The sequence below is a fragment of the Natator depressus genome, chromosome 11, assembly GCF_965152275.1.
Source record: "Natator depressus isolate rNatDep1 chromosome 11, rNatDep2.hap1, whole genome shotgun sequence".
Taxonomy (NCBI): Eukaryota; Metazoa; Chordata; order Testudines; family Cheloniidae; genus Natator; species Natator depressus.
This window is the reverse complement of record NC_134244.1, coordinates 66,951,732-66,978,090: the sequence shown is the minus strand read 5'-3', so window position 1 is coordinate 66,978,090 and position 26,359 is coordinate 66,951,732. Positions and strand designations below refer to the sequence as shown.

At 48.4% G+C, this 26,359-nt stretch overlaps 1 protein-coding gene across 2 annotated transcripts in view; it reads right to left on the bottom strand.

The window, feature by feature from the left end:
* Positions 1-26,359, bottom strand: part of SPAG16 (sperm associated antigen 16) — a 711,557-nt gene that overhangs the window by 207,742 nt on the left and 477,456 nt on the right. For both annotated transcript variants that reach the window (XM_074968104.1, XM_074968105.1), the window contains exon 13: positions 18,315-18,441. In XM_074968104.1, the coding sequence (XP_074824205.1) occupies positions 18,315-18,441 (127 nt within the window). The remainder of the gene's footprint in view (positions 1-18,314; positions 18,442-26,359) is intronic.

The following is a 26,359-nucleotide window of genomic DNA, read 5'->3' as shown; positions in this document are numbered from 1 at the left end:
AAACATTACACAAGTTCTCCAAAAATTTCACTGGCTTCCTATTTGTTTCCATGTGCCATTAAGATGTCGCTATTGAGCTATAAGGGCATGTGTACACTGCATCTGGGAGCAAGTCTCCCAGCCCGGGTCCACAGACTTGTACTAGTGGGGCTCACACTAGCACTCCACAGTAGCTGTGTAGACATAGCAGCTCAGGCTGGAACTTCGGCTCTGAAACCTGTGGGGTGTGTAGAGTGTGCGTGAGGGGCTGGACTTGAGAGTCTAGCCTAAGCCGCAACATCAGAGTAACATCTACACAACTATCTTTAGAGCGCTAGCATGAGTCATGTTAGCACAAGTCTGTAGACCCAGGCTGGGACGCTTGGTCTCGGATGCAGCATAGACATGGCCTAAATGGTTTGAGTCCCAAAGGCGGGGCATGGACCGCTACAAAAGTTGAGAAGAGCTGAGGTACATAAACTAGAAGTCATTAGATTTAAAAGTCCTGTGATACAGTGTGTCCTGGACTCAAATTCATTTCCCTTCTTGGCCTGACAGAACCTGACTGTGAAGAACTTCAGGGGAGGGCGTACAGTCTGCGCCCATGATTGTCATTTACACTAAGGCCCCTTTATACTACCAAAGCAGTGCAAAGGGACTTCATGTAAATGACAAACAGGCCTCCTCTAATCAGACATTTGTTACTTTTTGTTTTATTGCTGAATGCAGGGAAGTTTTTGTCTTGCCTGTTTATCCCCGCTCTACCTACTATCTCTTAAACAACGGTGATATGTCAGCTCCCACCTCTGCTCTGCAAGTAATACCAACCTGGATTGCCCATTTGGAAAATTTTCCAGCAAGCACATTCATGCATTCTCCCATGTGGCCCCTCATGTGGGAGGAGCTCCATATAAACATCTGAAATGCCACTTCATCGTCCTCCTTCAAATCTCTCCTAAAAACTCGCCTTGCAATACTGTCCACAAATAAACTCTCCAATAGTTAGGCAGTGGGTGTGCTGTGAGGTCTGCTTACTAAGCTGTATATAATCATTTCATTATTACCTTGGGCTTCCCCTGCCTGTTCGTTGTGCCTACCTGTTGCCTTTTGTCTCATAATTAGACGGTAAGCTGTTCAAAAGCAGGGACTGCCTTTTTGTTCTGTGTGTGTATGGTGTGTAACACAATGGGACCCTGATCCCTGATTAGGGCTTCTAGATACTACCACAGTACAAATAATAAATGTTGTACTTTTTTCATTAACTGATATACCTGCACCTAGCGACAATGTGATGGGTATATTTAAACTTACACACACACACACAAAATTACTAATTGATGACTAATTTATTTTTGTCCTTGCTTCTTCCAATAAAGTGATTAAATTAAAAGCAACCTTTCAGAGATTGCATTTGCAATTCCTTCCATCTTTAATCACTTACTTTGCTTTAATTGCTAAATTAAAAACTATTAAGAAAGCAGCCTACTTCATAATCAATAATTTAATTAGAATTTCAGGGCCAAGAAGACAATGAAAATGTTATTTTTCAGTCAGATCTTTTCCAAGGCCTTTGAAAGAACTTTGCTCCCATTTTGCTTGAAAGTGACATTGGTGACATAAAAATTAATCTCATGGGGATTGCTATATATCATGTACACACATTACAGATATACACTGCCAGTAGGTAAAAAGTTCAACTTCAGGTCAATCCATTTCCTGCCCAGACAGGAATACTGCTTGCTTTTCTCATTCTATTTCCAAATAATCAGTGACATATCAGCACAACTTGACATTACACATTCCAGTAATACCTACTAGAGATACTGCATGTCAGAAGCCACAAGAGCATAAAAACGTACTGACGCCTGCAACCAGATGTGTCTCCTGGCTGTAGCTTAACACGCTTTAAATTATACCTTTTTTAAAAGCTCTGTAATTACCTTTAGTATTTTCTGATGACCTGCAGTAAATGTAAAACTAATACAATGGCTTTTTAATTGATAAGATCTGATTCTTTTGGTAACATATCAGTTTTCTCCCACATTTCCCTCTATGACTTCTATTCCCCATGCAACCCTACATCAGCATCTGTGCTACAACAAAGGGAGGCTTCACACACAGATACAAACTGTGATTTACGGTGCTTCATGCCTGAACTATGACCATCCGTCATCCATAATTATAGGTGAGTTGTCACAGCCATGATTTACAAGATTCAGGCACTCTCAATGGCTGAAACGGCTGGCCCAAAAGTAGCTACCAGACATGCAGGGGAAATTGTTCTGTTATTAGTAATATATGAAAAAGAGGAAGTGAAGTAGGAGCCACTAGAATGGTAGGGAACAGTCAATGTGGTATGTAGCGAGGAGGAATGGCCTCCCTCAGAGGTGGACGCAGAGGGAAAGCCACAAGCCGTCTGATGGGCGAAGCTAGGAGGACCACACCCTGCACGCTGGAAGCAGAGGAGAGGGACAGGAAGAGGAAGTATAAAAGGCCTGCCTAGCAATTCAGTTAAGGAGGAGCTGCCAAAGAAGACAGACACATCTTCCCTGCTGCTGGAGCAGGACGCCAAGGAGAACCACAGCTGCCCTAAGGGCTTGCGTGAGCTTCCTGAGAGTTCTGCCATTCCCAGTGCTAAGGAGCTGCTACTGCTACTCTTGGCGGTGTACCCTGGGGAGACTGAAGATGACCCCTGGATGCAAGTATGCCTGAGGGGGAGAATAGGAAGCAGCCCAGGGAAACCAGATAACAGTCTGGTTGAGAGCTGGCCTGATACAAAATCAATGTGTTGCGGGTGGATCCCCACTGACCCAGTGGTGGACCACTCCGCCACTGTTAGGGCCCTGGGCTGGATGAGGTGGAGTTGGGTGGGCCCGAGTCCCCACTGCAACGCCACCACTGAGGTAGCAGTACTCCCCCTCCTTAGACCAGGAGGCCTGCGCTCCTCGGACACTCCTGCCGGAGCTCCATAGACTCTGCTGGGTGCTCTGGCCCTGCCGGAGCCCCTCAACTGGGCTGGTTCTATCACTCTGCCTGACTGTAGTCCAGAGCCTTGACTGTTTCCTACCCTGCCCTGCTTAAATGCTGGGAAATAAACTTCTTCTGCTTTGTCTGGTTGCAGGCCAGAGCCCAGACTTTTTATGGCCACACCCCACTTGAAGGCCAGGGCCAACTGAGAACCACTAATTCCCCCACCGTTTTTCTTCGCTTGGAGACTACTCTAGCAGACCATACTGCAAGGAGGCTGGCCTCCTTAGAGGCAGATGTGGAAGGACAGCCACACCAGTTTACAGGTAGCAGGGAAAGCAGGGAGGGAGACACAGCTTTTGTCTGGTGAACAGGTGAGAAGGAGGCTGCACTAGGAACCTTGAGATGGAGAAGGCAACAGCAAAGCCATAGGCACTTGAAGCAGGGGAGGGTCAGCAGTGAATGGCTTGCTAGATGGGAAATAGGTAGACTGGTAGTCATGCTCCCAAGGAAATATGTGGGCAAGCACAGGGGTAAATGGGAAGTCGCAGCCTAGGAAAGTTGAAGGAGAGAGGAGAGAAGATGTTGGAAGGCACAGGTCAGATCCTGAGCAGGGCAACAATGCAAGACTAAAATTCACAAATATAAAGTAACATACAGGACCAGAGGAGCAGGTGCAGGCAACCTGGAAAATACCTTATTGACAGAGTTGAAAACTAGTGAGAGACAATCCACAACTAATTCTTCTGCCTCCTCAGCTCTCTCCAAATCCATTCTTCCACCATGCCTTCTGCCCCTGCCCCCAGACCCACTCACCTCCTTGGGTACATCAGCACAAGGATAAAGAACCCACAGCTGGCCCGGGTCAGCTGACTCAGGCCAGTCATTCTTATGACTATACAAACATAAAGCTTCGCTTTTGTGGTTTATAACACTACCAGAACTTTTTCATGGAATTATAACCCAATAATTCACAGCAGCTTGTTATTTATTCCGTATTTCATTGTGACTCAGAAGTTCCCTTGCACATCCAAGCCAGGGATTAAAAACACGAGACCTATTATTTACAAGCGAAGAACAAAATAAAAAATAAAATATATTTGTTACTAGTTAATTCTTCATACTATGAATTGGACCCTATTTCTAGCAGAAAGCTTCAATGATAGTAAGAGGATAAACCTTTTATGGAAGTCTTGGTCTTCAAAACTGAAAACTTCAATCTTTGACCAGGTTTTAGAGAGGTCAGACTTGAATAATGTACATAAACTGCCACAGATTTTAAAAATAACCTGTTTTCTTAGAAAATGTACATCCATTCAGATCTTGAGTACAATCCTCATAAGTTCAGATGGGCCCAAATCAAACTGACAACTCCAAATAGCCTCAATATTTTGAGGAATTATTATCTAGATCCTAATCTGCATCTTAATTTTCTGGCTCAGGCATATCTCATGATGTAATTCACACAGATGCAGATCCACCAGTGCCACTTGATTTGCCTTCTCTAATGGTTAGTCACCTTTTGGTTGCTCTAGGTTTAGCTGGCTCAGGCAGCTGTACTTTAAGGTCTATGTGCCAGCTTTACTGAACTTGGCCTATGAACATCAACTCCAACAAGTCAAATGAATGTAGAGGGTAGTAATAAATTTGCAGAGAGGACAGCATCCCAGCACACAGGAAATAGTATCCTGAAGCTCCCAATACCCAAAGGTAAACATGGCCAGTAGGAGATTCTCAGTTAGTATTACAACTATTTAAAATGTTTTATCAAAATCAGTATTTCAAAATGAGGAGTCTAAAAGATAATCTCTGTGTTCCATTGAAAACAAGAGAAAGGGGGTGGATGGTTTAGGGATTATACTCCTGGGGGAATTCTGTGCCACCATGCACGTGTAAAATTCATCTCCCACACAGATTTTTTTTTTCTCTGCAGAAAATACATTCTGCCAGAGAGGTGCTGCAATTTTGCCTTTCACCTATCAGGGGCTGCTGTGGCTCCAGAACAGAGGGCAGCTGCTCCTGAGTGGGAGCAATCAGCTGCGGATAGGAAAGAGAAGAATCCGGGTTCCTCACAGCACCTTGCCTGTGGGGCAAGGTCAGGAGGCACAGGATATGGGGGGAACAGACAGTGTGGGGCACATGAGGCTGCTGGAGGGGTCACAGACTGGAGTTCAGAAGGACTAGTAGGGGACACACAGGGGATGAATGGGAGTGGGGGTGCAGGGACACCTGCAGATGGGGGAGGGGTGCAGAGCCACATGTGGGAGGGAGTGGCTGAGTAGGGGGTGCAGGGCCACATGGGAATGCGGGGAGGGTGTGCAGGGCCACATGGGGGCAGGGAAGAGGGTACAGGGATGGATGGGGGAAGAGGTGTGGCTGAGTGCAGGTGGAAGGACACTTAGGGACAGGGCCAGATTTTCCTGAATGAATAAGAGAGGCCAGGGGTCTGACAGGATCTGCATGGGGGAGGTTCCCTAACAATCCCTTCCCTCCCCAAACAAACTCCAGTTCCATACTTCTCACACCCACACCAAACAACCCGCCAAGTTCATACTCAGGCTCCTTCCCAGCAATTATTTCCCTCTCCCTCAGCTCCTTCATTACCCAACTCCCCCAAGCCTTTGTACTGATTCTGAGGGGTGTGGGAAATACATTTCTGTATTGTAGTTTTAAATTAATCATTACTCAAAGTTCTGTATTAATATGCATAGTAAGGAATCTATTGATCTAAAAACATTTCCTGAATCTTTTTTGTGGCCTGTATTGTTACAGACATACTTGCTGACAGGTATTTTGAAATAAATTATCAAAATAACTGAAACTGGCATGATTATACTGTGTTATTTTGACAAATAAAATATGCAATATTGTGCACAGAATTTTTATTTTTTGGCTCAGAATTTTTAATTTTTTGGTGCAGAATTCCCCCAGGAGTAGGATTAGTAATTAGGATACATGCTTCAACCCAATTTAACCAAGATTCAGTCAACTAAAAGTCTCAGTTAATTCAGACTCTTTTGTGCCTCTCACGATTTTTATAGCCGAATGACCAGCCTCCAACCCTTCTTCACTATGTTCCAAAGTACATATGGATTGTAGCTTTTTCAAAAATATATGGCTCTTCTGTTCAGCCAGAACCCTGTTTATCCCAGGGTTGCAGAAATCTCCCATAATTTTCAGAGTTGTGTTGTCAAGGCTTTCACGATCGGTACCTGCTGCAATCCGATGACTCAATCTTGCACTGAGAACCACATCGCTGGACACCTTCGCCCATATGAAGAAACACTGAGGTCAGTGAGCTGTGTGGGGGTTGAAGGATTAGGACGCAATGCAGGTCCCCAGTGACTTGAATACATTACCATCTAGCACTTGTTATGTGGCTGTGCGAAATGCAAGGATGAATCAGTCCAGTTCCAGTGTGACGGGACAGATGTCCATACCATAAAAACGTTACACCGTCATAATTGGCACTAATTAGCAATCTCAGCAGACAGCTCAAAAGCTCATACACACAGACACACATCCCGTAATGTTTGCGGCACATTAGTGAGGCAGTACAGGGGGATCTTGTTTTGTTGCAAACCATGCTGCACATGTTCTGTATACAAATTAATGACTTCACTCTCCAGGGCTATGAATCCAGCACCTTTCCCAAGCACTAACATTTTACCAAAAAGAAAGAGCTATAACACTATCCAGCATTCTATGTATTTATAATTGTTTTGCTGTTCTACACGGTCTTTCCTTGTACGACCCATGCCCTTTTGTATCTGTATTTTCTGCTGCACATGGTTTTATTTTCTCCTGAACAGTGTGTCGTTCCTGTTCACTGAATGTGGTAACCTGGAAAAACTATGAAGTCTCACTAATAAAACCAACAATCTGGCATATTTGATTTTCATGCACCAGCAACTCTGATCTAGATTCGACTCTCTGTAAAACTTGTATGTTGCATGTTGCAAGTTTACTGCTATACACATTTTGCAGACTTTGTTTTCCAAGCAGGCTGTTTAATTTGCTAAGCAAATGAAAACCTCTATATGCCTGAAAACCTCTATATGCCTGAATTAGAGCTCCATTTTTTAATCCCGCTCCCGTCCCGTCCCACAATACCCATTCCCACTGGCTTTCACATTGTTTCTTGCATTTTTTACCCTGCTCCCTACCTCAAAAACCTTAGATCCCACAAATGAGACAGATTCCTCCATGCTATTAAAAAACAAAACAAAAAAAGACTGGTTAATATATTATAAACAGAATTCAGACAATTTTTACCACTAAAAGAATAAAACAAATCTTGCTTAAACCATGTAAAAATCCTGTTAAATCAAATCTCTTTCTAGCTTGTTTTACATTGCTGAAATTCTATTTATGACAAACTGATGGAGATGTTAGAGTTTTCCTGAAAATTACTGCACTCTGGTTTTTTTGCCCATCCAATCCCACCCACAACTAAGTACATTTTATCCCACTCCTGCTATTATGGCAGTAGGTCCAGTGGGACCCACCGAATCTCAGTCTCGCTGCAGGCCTTTAGCCTGAATCATATTTTCTCCTGATGAAAGGAAGGGCATAAATTGGCACATGCAACAGACCATGGAGTGTTATTGGTACCAAGTCCAGTCTCAAGATATTCCAACCATTCTGCAGAGATATGTCAATGTACCCCCAAGTTGATGTCCTCTTCTCAGTGCCCCCTCACAGCGAGGAAGCAGCCTCCCTACTACATCGAAGGCAAGTTTTCAGTAACATGGTTAAATAACATCCATCCTTGCTAAACCATCTGGTCTGGAAACTGAGGGACTATGATCCTGGGTCCACAGGCTCAAAATGTATTTCTTTATTATAAATTTGGAGCTCTTCTATCAGCAGGACAAAATACTGATTTTCCCAGATGCTGGTTCAAGCACAGAACTTGGCTGGGAGATAGTTTTAATTTTCAGTTACAAAGATCAGAGTTGTTTTATGTATGCTGGATATTAACAAATATTCAATAACCAGCTAAGTTCTATATTTTCAATTGGCTTTGTCCCTGTCTTTTTTCTATAAACCAAGTGGTAATTGGGCAAAAGCAGGCAGAGCAGGTTTCTGCTTTTTTTCAGCTGCCTAACTAGAGGAAGAATGGGAAAAACACAGCATAAATTTATAAGGGACAATCCACCCTACTCTGAGAAAACACTATTCTTATAAAAGTGGGGCTGGGTTTCTTCTTTCCCCTAAATTCTCATGGATTATTTATCTTCTTCCCTCTATTTCCATTGATGGGTCCTTTTAGACATCAGGAGCTAAAAGCCAGCAGGCCAGATCTTGCAGAGCAGACCGAGAATACAGGAGTAAGAAGATCTGACCCCATGGCCACCCTATTACTAATTTTTAACACTAGAAGAAGGGTTTTAGACAACCCCTGTTCACCCTTTTTCCCTCCCCCCCTTTAGTTCTCATCACTTTCTGATTTCTTCCTTTTTGTTTGTCTCTGAAAGTGAATGAAACATGGCCCTTCAGCACATGCTTGTGGGCTGTCCTGCCCTATTATGTATAGCATGGTGCCATCAGCGGCATGAATCATTCTAACCAGTGTAGAGAAAGAGATATGCCCATGGAAGAGAGGGAAGCATGTTGTCCCTGCACACTTTCCTCGTTCTGTGAGCCAGGATGCTGAGGGAGTGATTTAGCCCTACAATCTCATACGGAGTTCCTCCTTGGGGTGGTGTGCCTCTCTTTGGGGTGAGCAGCCAGATTCCTCTCATGCTTCTCCTAGTCATGAGTCAGCTGGTGGGTCCTATTTTGGAGGTCAGTATATAGCTCTCAGTCAACATCACTGCTTTCTACAGTCACAGTGTCTCCTGTCAATATTGTACCACCCACTCCCATACTCCAGGTGGGAGGATCTGGAGAAATTGCTGAAGGTGCAACAAGATCAGGAGAAGAAGAATAACAAGGGGGCCTGTATCCTAGAGTTCCAACCAGGGAACTGACTGTTACTTCTGCTACCTACCTCTGAATCCAATCTGTTGGCCCTTGGCAAGGGCGCTTTGAAATAGCAAGAATAGTCAGGACTGTAGACTACAAAGTTTGCCAGCTGGGAAGAGGAGAGCCACCCAAATATATCATGTCAACTTAGGGAAAGTGTGGAAAGAATGAGAGGGGGTCTTCATCACCCCATTATCCTCTGAGACCAAACTCAGCCCCTGTGCCATGATGGTTCCCCAGTCAGGGACCGTATCAATCGGGGAAGGCTTATAACCTGACCAGGAACAACAGACACATAAACTCATCAACACATCCCCCTCTATGCTTTTGGCATCAGCAGGACAGATGCACCAAGTGTTCCACTATATAGAGACTGAATCTGGCCAGAAAGTCTATGACCATTACCCAGAAAACTGTGGCCGACTGTGTGACAAGAGCTACAGAACATGTTGGCCATGAGAGTTGTTGAGGAGTCACACAATGAGTGGCAAAGTCCAAGAGCTCTCGCCCAAACAGAACCCTGCACAGACTTTCAAAAAATGAATGCAATATTCTAGTTCGACATCTATCCCATGCTGTAGGTTAATGAATTGCTAGAGAGGCTGGAGGCTGCCAGGTACATATCCACCCTTGATCTAACAAAAGGGTACTGGCAGATTCTTCCTTGTCCCCAAATTCAGGAAAAAGACAGCTTTCTTTATGGTCCTCGTCAGTTTAGAATCATGCCCTTTCGGCTGCCTGGGGCCATGGCTATGTTCCAGAGGTTAACGGATCTCGTATTGTGCCAACATAGTCAATACGTGGCCACTTATATTGACAATATTGTCATCTACAGCTGGACCTGTAACTATCCCATAAAACAACTCACAGAGCTCCTACAGGCACTCCAAGAGGCCAAGCTGACAGCTAACCTGGCTAAATGTTGATTAGCCAACCAGGAAGTGAGCTACCTGGGATACACCGTGGGCAGGGGAGGCTTATGCCCATTAGTAGGGAAAATAAAAGCCTTGGCAGAATGCCCTATCCCCTCTATGAAAAAACAAATATGCTTATTCCTGTGGCTAGTGGGTATTATAGGCAGTTCATACCAACTTTGCCACAATAGCTGCACCCTTAACAGACCTACTAAAACAGGGGTGGGCAAACTATGGCCCGTGGGCCGGATCCAGCCCCTCGTGGCTTTGGATCTGGCCCATGGGATTGCCACCACCGGGGGCTCCGTGCTGCTCCTGGAAGCGGCCACACCATGTCCTTGCAGCCCCTGGGGGTGGAGGTGGGGGTGGAGAGGCAGAGAGCTCCGCACGCTGCTCTTGCCTGTGGGTACCTCCCCCAAAGCTCCCATTGGCTAGGAACGGGTTACCGTGGCCAATGGGAGCTTCGGGGGAGGTACCCACAGGCGAGGGAAACACGCGGAGCCCTCTGCACCCCGCCCCACCCCCAGGGGCCGCGCAGGGACGTGGTGCCGGCCGCTTCCCAGAGTGGCACAGTGCAGGGCCGGGGCTGGGGCAGGCAGGCAGGGAGCCTGCCCTGGCCTCAATGCACACCACTGCCACCCCAGAGCCGCTCCAGCTAAGCAGCGCTGGGCCAGAGCCTGAACCCCTCCTGCACCCCGCACCTCAACTCCCTGCCCTGAGCCCCCTGCCGCATCCCGCACCCCTCCTGCACCTCAACCCCTGACCTGAGCCTCCTCCTGCACTCCACACCCCTCCTACACCCTAACCCCCTTCCGTGAGTCCCCTCATACATCCCGCACCCCTCCTCTGCCCCAACCCCTTGCCCTGAGCCCCTTCCTGCACACCGCACCCCCTCCCACACCCCGCACCCCAACCCCCTGCCCCGGCCCTGCAAGCAATTTCCCCACCCAGATGTGGCCTTCAGGCTAAGAAGTTTGCCCACTCCTGTACTAAAAGATATCTCACTCAGGAAGATCTGGCAGACCAAGGCCAGCGACAAAGCCTTCCACATGCTAAAAAAACAGCTGGTCTCGGAACCCTTTTTATTTCATCCAGACTCTTCAAAACCTTTTATTTTACAAAAGGATGTGACGGACATTGGTCTTGGATGTGTACTATCACAAGAAGTAGAGGGAGAGGAGCATCCCATCCTATATCTTTGAAGGTAGCTATTTCCCTGAGAAGCCGCCTATTCAGTGATAGAGAGGGGGGCTCTAATGCTAACACAGGCTGATGATGCCTTGAATTTACCTGTGGGACCAACCACCCCAGCTAGTGATGGATCACATGTCCCTACGATGGCTACAATCCATGAAGGACCACAACCACCAAGTCATGTGGTGGTATCTGTCCCTCAACCATACTGCTTTCAAGTACTGCAGCCAAATGGTAAAGATCATAAAAATGCAGATTTCTTTTCCTGAGATGGGGGTGGTGGTGCAGTGGGGGGCTGTCAACATAAGCAGACCAGTGACTCTGAAATGGAAGGGGACAGTTTCTGATGGGCTATGCAGGGCCCACACTGAACCAAGTCAGGGAATAGAGCAGTACTGGTCTAGGGAATGTCCCATCCCTCAACAGGTGCAGGACACAATTTAAAAGGATGCTGGTACCCAGGAAAAAGGGGAAGGAGCTGCAAGGAGGATGATGCTGAGAGCTGTGCCAGGAGTGGCAACAGTTTGTGAGGGCTACTCTAGGATCAGGGACTTGGATTTCCCACCCCCTCTTCTTGGGAGTTGAAAGCCCAAAGAGAGATTGGCTGAACAGTACACAAAGAGACCAAGGAGAGTCTGCTAAGCCTGTGATGGTGCCCAAACCTGAGGAACTCCAGACTGGAACAAAGTGACAGAGGGAAAACAAAATTTGGGATAGCTCAATGACTGGGCTGGGCACTTTGATAAACCCCTAGGGTCGTGGGTCAGGACCCAGTGGAGTGGGAGGGCCTGGGTCCCTCTACCTTGCTACCCTGCTTTCCTGTAATGGCAGAACCTCATGGGGAGCAACTGGAGCACGCGAGGGTGATGAAGCCACAGCCAGGGTCCCCTCTGGGATGACTAGGTCAGCAGAAACTGTAAGGCCACAACCTGAGCGCCACGCCAGCTGGTCATCAGGCCTTCCAGCTATAGGCTCTAAGAAAGTGAGTTAGCATTAATGGGAGTTATTTGATGCTATCAAAGCAGAAGAGTAAGTGTTTTGGACAAGCTCATCCAGTTTTCTTCCTCTTCTCCTGTTATTGATACCTGCATTATTCATCAAAGACACCACACTACTCCAGAGCTTTCAGCTTTTAACTGTGCTCTTCAGTCCACAAATTAAGTCATTGATAAGGTTTGATGTATAGATTTTGAACACAAGCTTGGCCACTGTTATGCTGAGCTATTTTACCAATGTTTAAGTAATTTTTAACCCAAACAATAAAAATCTGACATGCTTGCTGTCTTCCTGTTTGAATTCCAGGGACGTTAGCTTCACAGCAGGATAGAAATGGCATCACCTGTGTTATTATTCTAGCATTCTGCTGCAGAACAGTATGGAAGTATAAAAAGCATGTTTGAAATTGGTAGACTACACTGCAAAATAAGTGACAAAGTCTGAAAGCAGTCATGGATAATGACATAAATTGTACTACGCACAACTGAATTACAGTGGTTGCCACTGAAAAGTCAACATTTGCCAACAATAACTACAGAATGATATCTGAGTTACCTAGTATTTCCCTATAGTTAGAATAAAAAATAAGCACAGTATGGCCCTAATTCTGTAAAGAGTTATGCATGTATTTAATTTTACACGAGTGTCCCACTGAAGAGAATGGAATTATTCAGATAGGTAATGCTAAGCATATGTGTAAGTTTTTGCAAGATCATACCACGGTGTGTTACTATTAGTAAATGTTAACTTTTTAATGACAACTACTATTACATACCTGTTACAGAATGTGAAATCGCTAGTTACAGAATATGACAATTGTTTTGCCTCAGACAGTACTAAATCAAATATGACTTCACACATATAGACAAATATATGTTCTGATTTTTTGTTTGTTTTGTTTTTATCCAATTTTTTGAAAACTCAGTGTACATGCAGGCTGAGATGACTGAATATTTGGATTTGTGTTTATTTTCTTCAAACAAATTTGATTAGCACTGGAAATTACTCATCAGAATGTGAGAAATACAGATGAATGGCAGCCATCTTATCTTGGACAGAACTAACCATGCAGGTGAACTGTGCTTTAGGGGATTGTGAGTCTCTCATGTTCCGCACATTTAACATTCGATACACATTGCAATTCCCACAAAGAGAAGATGTTTACTCTGATGTGACAGCATAAAAATATTCTGCTGAAAAGCCAGAATGCTTGTATTTCTATGAAACTGGCAAAAAGAAAGAAAAAAATTCAGCACCTTTGCTTGGCATGAAAATCTTCAGCTTTACTGCCAATAGATTCCACCACTGAATTGTGCCCACACTTGTAATCCAGTGGGAATTTGGCCCAGTGTTAGGATGCTTCCAATTCAAACTTAACAACAGGTTGTGTTTCCTTCCAAAACATTTGGAAAGTTCCATGATCATCTAAATCTTATTTACCCTTTCATAATCTTATTTCCCTGAAAACAACATACTACTTATTTAATGAAAGCATCATGGATATTTCTTCAACCTGTTGAAACAAACCATGCATGCTATCAAAAAAATAACATGCAAATTTAATTCATTTCCAAACTCTGCAAGATGTTTTATAGGTTCAGCTTTGTGATTATAAAGATTTATTTTCCATTCTCCTCCAAAATTCAAAGCTGATGTGTCCATTTGACTTAGACAGAATTGACATGCTGTTCTTTGCATCCATTATGTTTTATAATAGAGAGTTGACTTAGGCTAATGATTTAAGAGCAGGATATGATTAATAATGCGAATAGAAGCTTTAAACCCAACTAATAGGAAAATAAACCAGTGTATAATTTTCATGTTTCATTGAAGAACATCTTTAGATGTATGCCATAATACTAATTGATCCCAGAGAGGTGGGGAAATGCATTGTTCCAGTCTGACTAATGTGACTAAACTGCTTTTCGTGTTTCTGGAAGAGACCATTAGTATAACCTGATCATTCAGTATTTGAGAAAGAAACAAGGTGTTCATGATGAATGAGTCACTTAAGTGCTATCCAAATATGAGCAATTTATTTGAGATTTGCAAGATATCCCAAGGGACACAAGTAGAATAAACATGAAAACAATTTTAAACAGATACTATGTTTTGGACAAAGACCTTTTCTACAGTAGAAAGCTATCCTTTCTTGAAAACCAGTGCAGGTGAACGAATACTGAAAAAGGTTTAATTCCAAGTTTAGTAAAGGGCAAACCATGGTAAGCACTGTATCAGAAACTGACTAATTTTTATAGACTCATAGAACTGGAACAGACCTCAAGAGGTCTTCTAGTCCTGTCCCCTGCAATGACGGCAGGACTAAGTATTATCTAGACCATTCCTGACGGGTGTTTGTCCAACATGCTCTTAAAAATCTCCAATCTCCAAAGATTCCACAACCTCCCTGGGCAATTTATTCCAGTGCTTAAGCACCCTGACAGTTAGGAAGTTTTTCCTAATGTCCAAACAAAACTGCCCTTGCTGCAATTTAAGCCCATTGCTTCTTGTCCTATCCTCAGAGGTTAGGAAGAACAATTTTTCTCTCTCTCCTCCTTGTAACAACCTTTTATGTACTTGAAAACTGTTATCATAGAATATCAGTGTTGGAAGGGACCTCAGGAGGTCATCTAGTCCAACCCCCTGCTCAAAGCAGGACCGATCCCCAATTAAATCATCCCAGCCAGGGGCTTTGTCAAACCTGACCTTAAAAACTTCTAAGGAAGGAGATTCCACCACCTCCCTAGGTAACACATTCCAGTGTTTCACCACCCTCCTAGTGAAAAAGTTTTTCCTAATATCCAACCTAAATCTCCCCCACTGCAACTTGAGACCATTACTCCTTGTTCTGTCATCTGCTACCACTGAGAACAGTCTAGAGCTATCCACTTTGGAACCCCCTTTCAGGTAGTTGAAAGCAGCTATCAAATCCCCCCTCATTCTTCTCTTCCATAGACTAAACATCCCTAGTTCCCTCAGCCTCTCCTCATAAGTCATGTGTTCCAGTCCCCTAATCATTTTTGTTGCCCTCTGCTGGACTATTTCCAATTTTTCCACATCCTTTTTGTAGTGTGGGGCCCAAAACTGGACCCAGTACTCCAGATGAGGCCTCACCAGTGTCGAATAGAGGGGAACGATCACGTCCCTCGATCTGCTGGCAATGCCCCTACTTATACAACCCAAAATGCCATTGGCTTTCTTGGCAACAAGAGCACACTGTTGACTCATATCCAGCTTCTCATCCACTGTAACCCCTAGGTCCTTTTCTGCAGAACTGCTGCCTAGCCATTCGGTCCCTAGTCTGTAGCGGTGCATGGGATTCTTCCGTCCTAAGTGCAGGACTCTGCACTTGTCCTTGTTGAACCTCATCAGATTTCTTTTAGCCCAATCCTCCAATTTGTCTAGGTCCCTCTGTATCCTATCCCTACTCTCCAGCGTATCTACCTCTCCTCCCAGTTTAGTGTCATCTGCAAACTTGCTGAGGGTGCAATCCACACCATCCTCCAGATCATTTATGAAGATATTGAACAAAACCGGCCCCAGGACCGACCCTTGGGGCACTCCACTTGATACCGGCTGCCAACTAGACATGGAGCCATTGATCACTACCCGTTGAGCCCGACAATCTAGCCAGCTTTCTATCCACCTTATAGTTATCATGTCCCCCCTCAGTCTTCTCTTCTCTCGACTAAACAAATCCAGGTTTTTTTTTTCAATTTTCTGTCATAGGACATGTTTTCTAGACCTTTAATAATTTTTGCTGCTCTTCTCTGGACATTCTCCAGTTTGTCCCCATCTTTCCTGAAATGTGGTGCCCAGAACAATATACTCCGGTTGAGGCCTAATCAGTGCGGAGTAGAATGGAAGAATTACTTCTTGTGTCTTGCTTACAACACTCCTACTAATGTAGCCAAGAATGTTTGCTTTTTTTGCAACAGTGTTACACTTTTGCCTCATATTTAGCTTGTGATTCACTTTGACCCCCAGATCCCTTTCTGCAGTACTCAATCCTAGGCAGCCATTTCCCATTTTGTATGTGTGCAACTGATTGTTTCTTCCTAAATGGAGTACTTTGCATTTGTCCTTATTGAATTTCATCCTATTTACTTTAGACCATTTCTCCAGTTTGTCCAGATCATTTTAAACTACAGTCCTATCCTCCCAAGCACTTGCAACCCCTCCCAACTACGTATTGTCAGCAATCTTTACATGTGTACTTTCTATGCCATTAGCTAAATCTTGAAGATATTGAACAGAACTGGACCCAGAACTGGTCCCTGTGGGACCCCACTTGATATGCCCTTCCAGCTTGACTGTGAACTACTGATAACTACTCTCTGGGAATGGTTTTCCAATCAGTTATGCACCCATCTTATAGTAGCTACATCTAGATAATATTTCCCTAGTTTGTTTATGAGACAGTCATGTGAGAAAGTATCAAAAGCCTTATTAAAGTCAAGATATACCACATCTACTGCTTTCCCCCATCCACAAGGCTTGTTACCCTGTCAAAGAAAGCTATTAGGTTGGTTTGACACGATTTGTTCTTGACAAATCCATGCTGACTGTTACTTATCACCTTCTTATCTTCTAGGTGTCTGTAAATTGATTGCTTAATTATTTGCTCCATTAACTTTCTGGGAACTGAAGTTAAGCTGACTGGTCTGTAATTTCCTAGGTTGTCCTTATTCCCATTTTGTTCCCATCAAGAACAAATAAATGTCCTGATTCTCATTTTGTTAGTGAAAAAAGCAATATTGGTGAGATTTCGGTGATAATGTGTTCGGCATTAAGTTATGGTAAAAAAAAAGGTATTTTAATATAAATAAAGTTCTTTTTTCCAATTAAGTTTTAACTTTATTTTTGTATTTCAATATTCACTCTCTTTTTGAATTGTTCATTCTTCTGTCAAACTTCCTCAGAAACTAACTTCCATATCTAAGAACAATGAGTCTTGACTGACTTCATTTTAACTTGTTGTGCTTAATGTTCATGATTCTTATTAAATGACCTTCTATCCTGTCTGTTTCTATAATCCATAAATAGAAAGTGGCTAATTAACTTCAGAGTATTCCACTGTCCCCTTCATGAGAACTTCTCTCTCACATCTAATATTTGCATAACTATTACAGCAATGACTTTTTCTCCCTTCTTCGCATAGTTCTCCCCCACTTTACTTCTATAATTACTTTTCATACCAACATGATCTTCCATATTCTGTGTATATTCGATATTTTGGTTGCTTTATGCTGCTAGAGTAGTGCAAAGGGGTCATAATACCAGTTCAACAGGCTAGTTGAGAATTCCCACAGTGTAGGAGGAATACCATGGTGATGGATGTTCTCTCTGCTTTTTGGCCCAATCCTTTCAGTATTACCATGGGAGATGGAAATCTGTCCCTCTTATTTTATTCCGAAGTGAACTTTCATTATTACATTCTTTATCAATTAGGATTAGACATTTAAATTGTGGTGTTGATTGAAAGCAACAGAGATCAAGAGGTTGTAATGTACCAAGCATCACGTATCATTCTGTACTGTATACACTGTGTGAATGCCTATCATTCCAGGCATTTATTCACATAGGAAAAAGTGAGGCTAGGGAACAATGAGATGGAGAGATGTATATTTTCAGCCAGTACCCACAGTGATATATTCCCTTTCTTAAGAGAATGATCTATAACTCATGAGAGGTCAGCAGTGAGTTATGAAGGCCATTCCCTCAAAAAGAAAACATATTAGACCTACACACTATTGTGTCCTCTATTCCTCCTCACCCCCCAACCATTTTTCACTGCTAAATTTTCTTTATAAATAATTTAAAGTCAATTTTAATGATTATGAAAGGTACCATACAGAGCTCACTGACAACTGTTCTATTTGCAGAATAGCAGGGCAGTCTTCCACACACAGCCTTACCATTGTTTCAACTCCATTCTGCAGGGGGCAGTTATAAGGCTGGGATTCATCCCTCAGCCTTTCTGCTAAGAATGCCAATAAGGACAACAATTAACGCTAACAGTGATATTGATATCTGCGTATTAGCAAATGTACTTAGATGAACAACGCATTTCAGAGGTCCCCCAAAGAGCTGTTACATGGTGATAATTTTTTGGTCAGTATATAATACCTGAAGATGAAAGGCTCTGTATACTACTACCAAGTCCCCTGACAACACACTTGTTGATTTTCTGCACCAGCTTTCACTCTTCTTTTCATTAATCAACCATTGTATTTGCACAGTGCCACTAACTTCCGTATATTCAGAAAGAGTCCAAAACCACATATTACTCACTGTTCTGGCATCCCAGAGAGATAGGGTCTTGTCTGCAGAGCTGGTGAGAATGGTGTTGGAGAATGGAAGAAACTCTATACTATTGACCGAATCCTTGTGTCCACGCATGGTGTATCTGCATCTCTCACTGTAAAAGAAAACAATGACAGAAATATAACTCTTGCCATTAAAGACAATCAGCAGTCTAGAAGACAATGGCAGTAAAAGAGAATCCGATTTCAAATGGAGTTCATTGTCTCAGTTACTATTTTCAGAGAAGTTAGTACACAGGGGAAAGTTTATTGCATAGGCTAAAACAACCATCATCAAAAGGTTCCCTATGCTTTCTGTAGAGTTATTTGAACTTTTGAAAGGTTGAGCAGTACCCACTGCATTGGAGAGAAAAAGAATAAAGATCAAAAGACAGTGCAATAAGTTACCACCTTACTAATATTCCAGAGATCATTTATACAAACTATGGCTAGACAATGACAAAAGGTTAAAACACTAGGCATGTTGAGTCTTGAGAAAAGAAGACTGAGGGTAAACTGATAACCATCGTCATATATGTTAATGGCTGTTGTAAAGAGGACTGTGATACAGCATGGCCAAAGGGCAGCAGGAGAGTGGTTTTATTTTTTTGAAGCAAAAAAAGGCGTTTTTATTTGCATAACACACTTACAAAACAAAAACAACAGCATATGACATGTGTAACACAGCAACCAATCACAATTGTTTTCTCACTAGCTTCAGGGGAGGGAAGTGTTCAAGCTTGCCTGGGCCCAGAGCGGTGGGCTTCCTCGACTCTCGTGGTCTTCCACCCTTCCGAGTTACCTGGTGGCCCAGAGCGAGGGGGCTTCATTGACTCTCAAGGTCTGCCACCCCCTCGAGTTACCTGGCGCCACGCCCAGTGTCACCAACAATTCCCTCCTCTGAAAGCATCCAATAAGAGGGGCAGGCTGTGGGGTGGACAATCTGGTGGGGGGGCACGTGCACCCACGTGTGAAAGGACCCCTCTAAGGTGGTGGTGTCCGCAGCAGCAATGGCTGGGGCCCCTTAATCTCTCCCCCAATCAAAGGGTCAAACAAAGGGAACCGGACGGGGACACCGAGCAGAGAACCTCGGACAGCGCCCACCGCTCCTCAAAAGCATCAAGGGAGTCGGTGGACGCCGCCCAGAGGAACTCCGCCTGGATATGTGAACGGACCGAGGATCGGAAAATGGCCCCACAGTCACAGGAAACTCCATCGACCAACCTCCTCTCTCTGGTTTTATAGATGTCCGTTTTAGCCAGGGCCAGGAGGAGGTTAACTAGGAGATCCCGCGACTTTGTGAGACCACGGATGGGGAGTGCATAAATAAAAAGGTGAGGGGAAAAGTGCAACCAAAAATGTAATAGGAGATTTGTGAGGAGCCGGAACATGGGCTGCAGCCTGGCGCACTCCAAATATACTTGCACCAGGGTTTCCCTCACACCGCAAAAGGGATGGGGTTGAAACGCGCCAAGTACATGCCCGTGCTCACAGCTCCGTGAAGGAGCTGCCAACTGATGTCCCCGATGGGCCTCGGAACCAAGGTGGAATATAGGCTGGCCCACCGGGGCTGCTCACCCTCCAAAGGTGGCAGAAGGTCTCACCATTTTGTGTCGGAGCGGGACACTAGGGTGAGGGCATGAAGGGTATGGAGCATGAGCGTGTATAGATGTTTCCTTGGCGCGGTTTGGAAGCATACCGGCTGCAGTTCATGCAGCCGGCTCGCAGTAAAGGGGTGAGGGGGTTGATTGGGTCTACGGGGTAGGGGTCCAATTAAAAGGTTCGGCAGGCCTGGGGTAAAGGGTGGGCAGGGCATGCCTTCGAGCAGGACCCGGTTGAGGTAAGCTCGAGCAGTGGGCGGCAAAGCGGCCTTCACCTCCTGAAGTACGCGCCGGGGGGTGCGAGGTCTGGAGAGCCCCATTCGCCGAGCAAGCATCAGGGGATCCAGCCAGTCTCCCTGGTCGTAGTCCAGGAGGTCTCCGACTCTCGTGACTTCTGCCAGGATCAAGCTCTGGCGCACCAAGCGGGACTCCGCCACCTGCACACGGAGCTGGGGGTTGTGTAGCAGGGGCTCCGCAAGGAAATCTGCCCCCTCGGTGGCCGCCACGGACCTGGTCATTAAAAACAGTTTCCAAGTCCGGAGAAGGTCCTGGTAGAAGACCGGCAGCCCGGAGAGGTCTCGGGGAAGACCTCCCGGATGGAGATAAAAGAGCTGCCGGTCATATTGGAGCCCTCGGATGCGGCACAGGATGGCGTGCACCAGTATGCTCCACGCCGAACTGCCTGCACCATAGAGGAGCCTCTGTAGGGCCTGGAGGCGGAAGACACGGACCTGAGTGTGCAGACACTTCAGGCCCTGTCCTCCTTCCTTCAGGGGTAGATGAAGAACCCCTGCAGGGGCCCAGTGCATTCCTGACCAAAAGAACCCCAGAATCGATGTCCGGAGGTTGGTCAGGAAACCCAGGGCTGGGACCAGGGTGTTGAGCCGATACCAGAGCATGGACAGGACTAGTTGATTAAGCACCAGTGCTCTCCCTCGGAGGGAGAGACATTGGAGTAGTCCCGTCCATTTCCAGAGCTGCTCTAGCACCCCGCCCTCTAAATTTTCCCAGTTCTCTGGCAGAGAGGGATGCGTGGCAGAAAGGTAAACGCCGAGGTAGAGCAGCGGACCCGCGCTCCACCGGATGGTCTGAAGCACGGGTGGGAGGGAGCTCGCCTGCCAGCAGTCTCCTACTGCCAAGCCAGAGCTCTTGACCCAGTTGACCCAGGCGGAGGAGGCTGCTGAATAGATGGCCTGGCAAGCCTCCACCCGCGCCAAGTCGCCCAGGTCCTGGACCACGAGGAGCACGTCATCAGCGTACGCCGACAGGACCAGCCACAGCTCCGGCTCCCGTAGCACCAACCCTGTCAACCTCCTGCGGAGGAGACAGAGGAAGGGCTCGATCGCCAGAGCATACAGCTGGCCCGAGAGGGGGCACCCCTGCCGTACTCCTCGCCCAAAGCTGACCGGTTCGGTCAGGGTCCAGTTGAGCTTAACCAGACACTCTGCGGAAGAGTACAGCACCCGGAGAAAACCCAGAAACTGGGTTCCGAAGCCAAACGCCCGCAGGGTGCCCAGGAGGTACCCGTGGTCCACCCTGTCAAATGCCTTCTCCTGATCTAGGGACAGGAGGGCGAACGACAGATCGTCTCTACACCCGAGTTCCAAGAGGTCCCGAACCAGAAATAGGTTATCAAAGATGCTGCGGTCCGGGACGGTGTAGGTCTGGTCTGGGTGGATCACGTCCACCAGCATGGACCCTAGCCGCATCGAGATTGCTTTCACTACGATTTTGTAGTCCGTACTGAGGAGCGAGACGGGACGCCAATTTCGTAAATTGCGGAGGTCCCCCTTCTTCGGCAATAAGGTGAGCACAGCTTGCTTGCATGAAAGAGGGAGGACCCCGCTCTGCAAAGACTCGGCCCAGACGGTGACTAGGTCTGGGCCAAGGACGTCCCAAAACGCGATAGAGCTCCACGGTCAGCCCGTCCATGCCTAGAGACTTATTAGTGGGGATACGACGGAGAGCTTCCAAGAACTCGGCCAGAGTGAGAGGAACTCTAGCCTGTCTCGGTCGCTCGCGCTGACCGTAGGGAGCTCCTCCCAGAGCACTCTGCAAGCACTAGGGTCGGTCGGATCCGGGGAGAAAAGACTTGCGTAGAAGGCTCCGGCCCTCCCGCACATCTCCGCTGGTTCCGTGAGGGGGGCGCCATCTTCTGCCAGGAGGCAGGTGACGTGTTTCTTGGCCCCCCTCGTTTTCTCCAGGGCATAGAAGAAGCGGGAGCCGCAATCCATCTCCCAAAGGAGGCGGATGCGGGATTGAACAAAGGCGCCCCGGGCCCGATGGTCCTCGAGGGTCCGGAGCTCCTCCCGCTTCTCCTGGCACACTCCGCAGAGGAGCAGGTCCTCGGGGTTGGTGGCCAGACGCCTCTCCAGCTCTAAGACCTCCCGTTCCAACTGCTCTATCGCCGCATTTCTCCGTCGGCTGGTGCCCTTGGTGTAGTCGCGGCAGAAAAGCCGGGCGCGCACCTTCCCCAGGTCCCACCATCGCTGCGCCGAGGGAAAGGCACGCCGCTGCCCTTGCCAGGCCAGCCAGAATTCCCGGAAGGACGTCATGAAGCCCTCATCCTCCAACAGGCTGTTGTTAAAATGCCGATAGGCCAGCCCTGGCCTCTCCGCACACAGGGAGGCTGTCACAGTGGCTAGGTGATGGTCAGAAAATGGGGCCAGCTGAATGCTGGAGGAGTGGGCTCGTGAGAGATGGAAGCGTGACAAATAAATGTGGTCCAACTGGGAGTGGCTTGACCGATGGGCCTCCACCCGGACAAAGGTGAACGTGGAAGTGTCATCCGGGTGGTGGTCACGCCAGATGTCCACTAGGGAGTGATGTTCGACTATCTCCCGGAGGGTGTCTGCGGTGGCCGGGCTCTGCTCGGTCCTCGAGCGGTCCCGCTCCTCGAGGGTGGTATTAAAATCCCATCCCAGGACCAGGCACTCATGAGAATCTAAGGTGCCGAGGAAGGCGGACACCTGCTGATAGAACTGCAGCCGCTCTGGGCCCGATGTCGGGGCATAGACATTAACGAGGTTAAACACGAGCCCCTCTATATGGACCCGGAGATGCAGCAGCTGACCCGGCATGGCCTCGGCGACCCCTAGCACCTCGGGCCATAGGTCGGGGGAGAACAGGGTCGCCACTCCAGCCTGTTGAACCATGGAATGGCTAAAGTAGACCCTGTCCCCCGACTCCAGCCGCCAACTGTCTTCGGCGGTCAGATCCGTATGAGTCTCCTGCAGGAAAACCACAGAGCACCCTCCCTCCCGAAGGAAGGAGAGCACCTGGGACGTGCGGAGAGCCATCCTACAACCCCGGGTGTTCAACGTTGCAATGGTGAGAGGTGTCATGGGGAGGGCCGGGGGGGATCCTCACTGGCAGGGACGCTTGCATCCCCCAGCGGGCCACGCAACAGTCCTTGACCCATTCTGTAGGTGAGTAATTGTTCATGGAAGACACGGACCTGCCAGTAGGCCACGGCATCCCGCTTCCCCGTCCCTTTACCTTCCCCCAGGAGGGCCCTTGTGGCCTGGAGGATTCGAGAAAAGTCCCCCCATCGTTGGAGAGCAAGCTGTACCTTGTTGCGGGAGCCACGGACATCCTCTAAAAACTTCTGCAGCTCTCCTCGCAGCTTATGGGGGATGGGGTTACCGTTTCTTGGTTGTTCCCCGACGGGGCCCTTGGTGCAGCCCCATGGCCCACTAAAACGGGCAAGCAGAGTGAGGACCCCCAACAGGGTGCCTGATGGGCTGGAGCTTCTAGGCCCGCCTCAAGCCCTGGAGTGATAGGGGGCAGTGGAGGGAAAATAGCAGCCCCTAATGGGTCGGGGCAGGAGAACGCAAAGGCCGCTCCCTGGGGTCATCAGTTGGAAAAGGGAAGGAGACAGCCCCGGGGATGGCGATAACATTGCAGGAGGTAAACTGGATCAGGCTCAAGGGTTAAGGGGGTGGGGAGGGAGCTCACAGTAACACCGGGCGCGGGCTCTATTGTGGATTTAGCGGCCACAGTGTCAGGAGGTGGATTATCTTCTGTAGGGCCCCCGCCCGGGAGGGAAGTCGATTGCTCCGCACCAATGGGGGGTGCCCCTGGCGACTCGTGTCCTGGCCGTGTGGCGCTGGCTGTCACCTGAGCAGGTTCGGTGGTCGTCAGCAGGGTGCCATCAGCAGCCAGGTAGATGGAGGAGTCCAGGGGCTCCTCGGAGGTGGGAGCAGAAGAAGCAGTTAGGGGGAGGGAGCATGGGGAAAAGAGGGGTAGAGTGAGGTCGCCCAGATCGAGGTTTGCTGGCAAAAGGTCGTCGTCCCCCTGGGCGACCGGGGTCAGATGTAGGGCCTCAATCTCCTCGAACATGGAGGAGAGGACACTTTCCGCCGCCCCGGGGTTCTCCCCGCTGGCACCCGCCACGACGGTTGCCTCGGGGTTCACGGGGGCTTCGGGTAGTGTCAAGACAGAAGGGGCTTCCTTGAGGGTTTTGGAGGAGAGGGTCTCCCGTGGAGGGGAGACACTACCTTCCGGTGCTGCCACGTCTTTTCCGGCTGACACCGGTGGATGAGACGCAGTCGTGGGCAAAGTGGAAGGCTTGGCATCGGTGCCCCCCTTCCTGGTCTTCCGGGGGGCCTCCGCTTCAGGTAGATGAGGCAGAGCTTGGGCCTTCCGCTTGCCTCGCTTCCCCTGGACTAGGGCCCACCCCTCCATGGCATCATCTGGGGGCTGGTTAGCAGGGGTCGTGTCAGGGGGTAAAGGCGATGGCTCAGGGACTTGGGTGGGGGAACGGTGGGGCAGCATAAGGGAGGGAGGATTCTCCCTGGGGCAGGCTCTCTCCCATGCCTCGTGGTATCTCTGCCACACCCTCCTCCATAGACCCCGCCAGATTGTCAGCAGCGAGGGCGGGGCTCTCCCACTCGTCTGGGCATTGTAGGGGAGGTGCCCCTTGGGCCTGAGCAGGAGTAGTGGTGGTCCGAAGAGGAGGGGGGCAGGTTCGGGTACCGGGCGACCAGGGGCGTTGGCAATGACGGGGCCAATGTCCTGCCGGGTCTCGGGGATCCCAGGTGCCCCTCCTTGCCGGGCTAAGGGGCAGTCCCTCTGGACATGCCCCGACACCTGGCAGAGGTTGCACCAGGCTTCCCCCGTGGAGAAGTACACCCGGTAACGGGCCCCCTGGTGGGGGACTAGGAAGGACCCCTCGAGTGCCTCTCCATCACGCGCCGCCGACGGCAGTAGAAGCTGCACTTGCTGGCGGAAGGAGAAGATGTGACGGAGGGTGGGGTCCTTGCAGCCCAACGGGAGAGGGCTGATAACAGAAACAGGTTTCTCCAGGTTGGAAAGGGCGGGTAACAGGGCAGCATTGGAGAGAAAAGGAGGGACAGAGGTCAGAACCAGGCGGACGCCCAGGTCCTCTAGCGGCTCTAGGGGGACAAACATCCCCCCATCTCCAGGCCCCTCTCCACCGCTTCCTGGGTGGCAGCCTCCAATCCTAAGAAGAAGACGACCTTCCCGTACATTTTGGAGGCTGCCACAATGGCTGAGGGCTCCACCACCCTCGCCAACGCCCGCACGTAGGTCTCCACGTGGGGCGAGGTGGGCACCAGGAGGCATCGGACACCGTGCTTCCTTGTCATGGTGGGAAAGGGGCCCCGGCCGCTATTGATGGTGGCGGAGGTGGTGGGCGGGAGAGATGACGAGGCGGGAGGCCGGGGGGCTGCCGCCGCCCGGGCATACGTCCTGGGGGCTGAGGGAGGAACACCCGCAGAGCTGGTGGAGGGGGCAGCGGGGAAGGACGCTGTGGTCGGTGGTGGGGCCACAGCAGTGGGGGTGGCCCCTGCCATGGAGGGCCTGGTGGTTTTAGCAGGGCCCTTCCCCTTCTTCTTGCCCTGGCCTTTCCCGCCGGCTGGGGGGGCTCCCCGAGAGTCTGGGGAGGCGATGGGCATGGGAGCGGCGGAGGTCACCCCGGTGCCCTCCATTGCCGATGCCCCAGTGGGGGTGGTGGCAGGTGGTTAACAGGAGTTGGGGTCAGGTAAAAATGGACAAGCTGTGGAATGGACAGTTCGGGGGGCGGGGGGCACATGAACCAACGTACGCTCGTACAGAGAGTCCTGTTTGGTTGGCTGGTGCTTCTGGCCCACATGGTGGAATCAGGGCGAGCATCTGAGTCCAGAGGCAGATGTTAAACAGCCAGCAAAGACGGTGGAGGGGGCCAGTGGTGAAGATGGTAGTGTGGGGGTTGGGAGGACACAGATGGATCGGGGGGCAGCTCCATGCCACACCCCCTGTGTCCCTACAAACACAGTCAAGACACAGTCAAGGCCTCCCCCCACACGAGAGCACAGTTCGAAAGTTACTCAGTCTTAAGGCCCCCTCCACAGTGATTTTTGTAGATTCCCCGGGCGGTGTTCCTCCGGTGGACGGCTTTTTCCCTTTCTTTTCCGGGCTTTCTTTGCAGCTG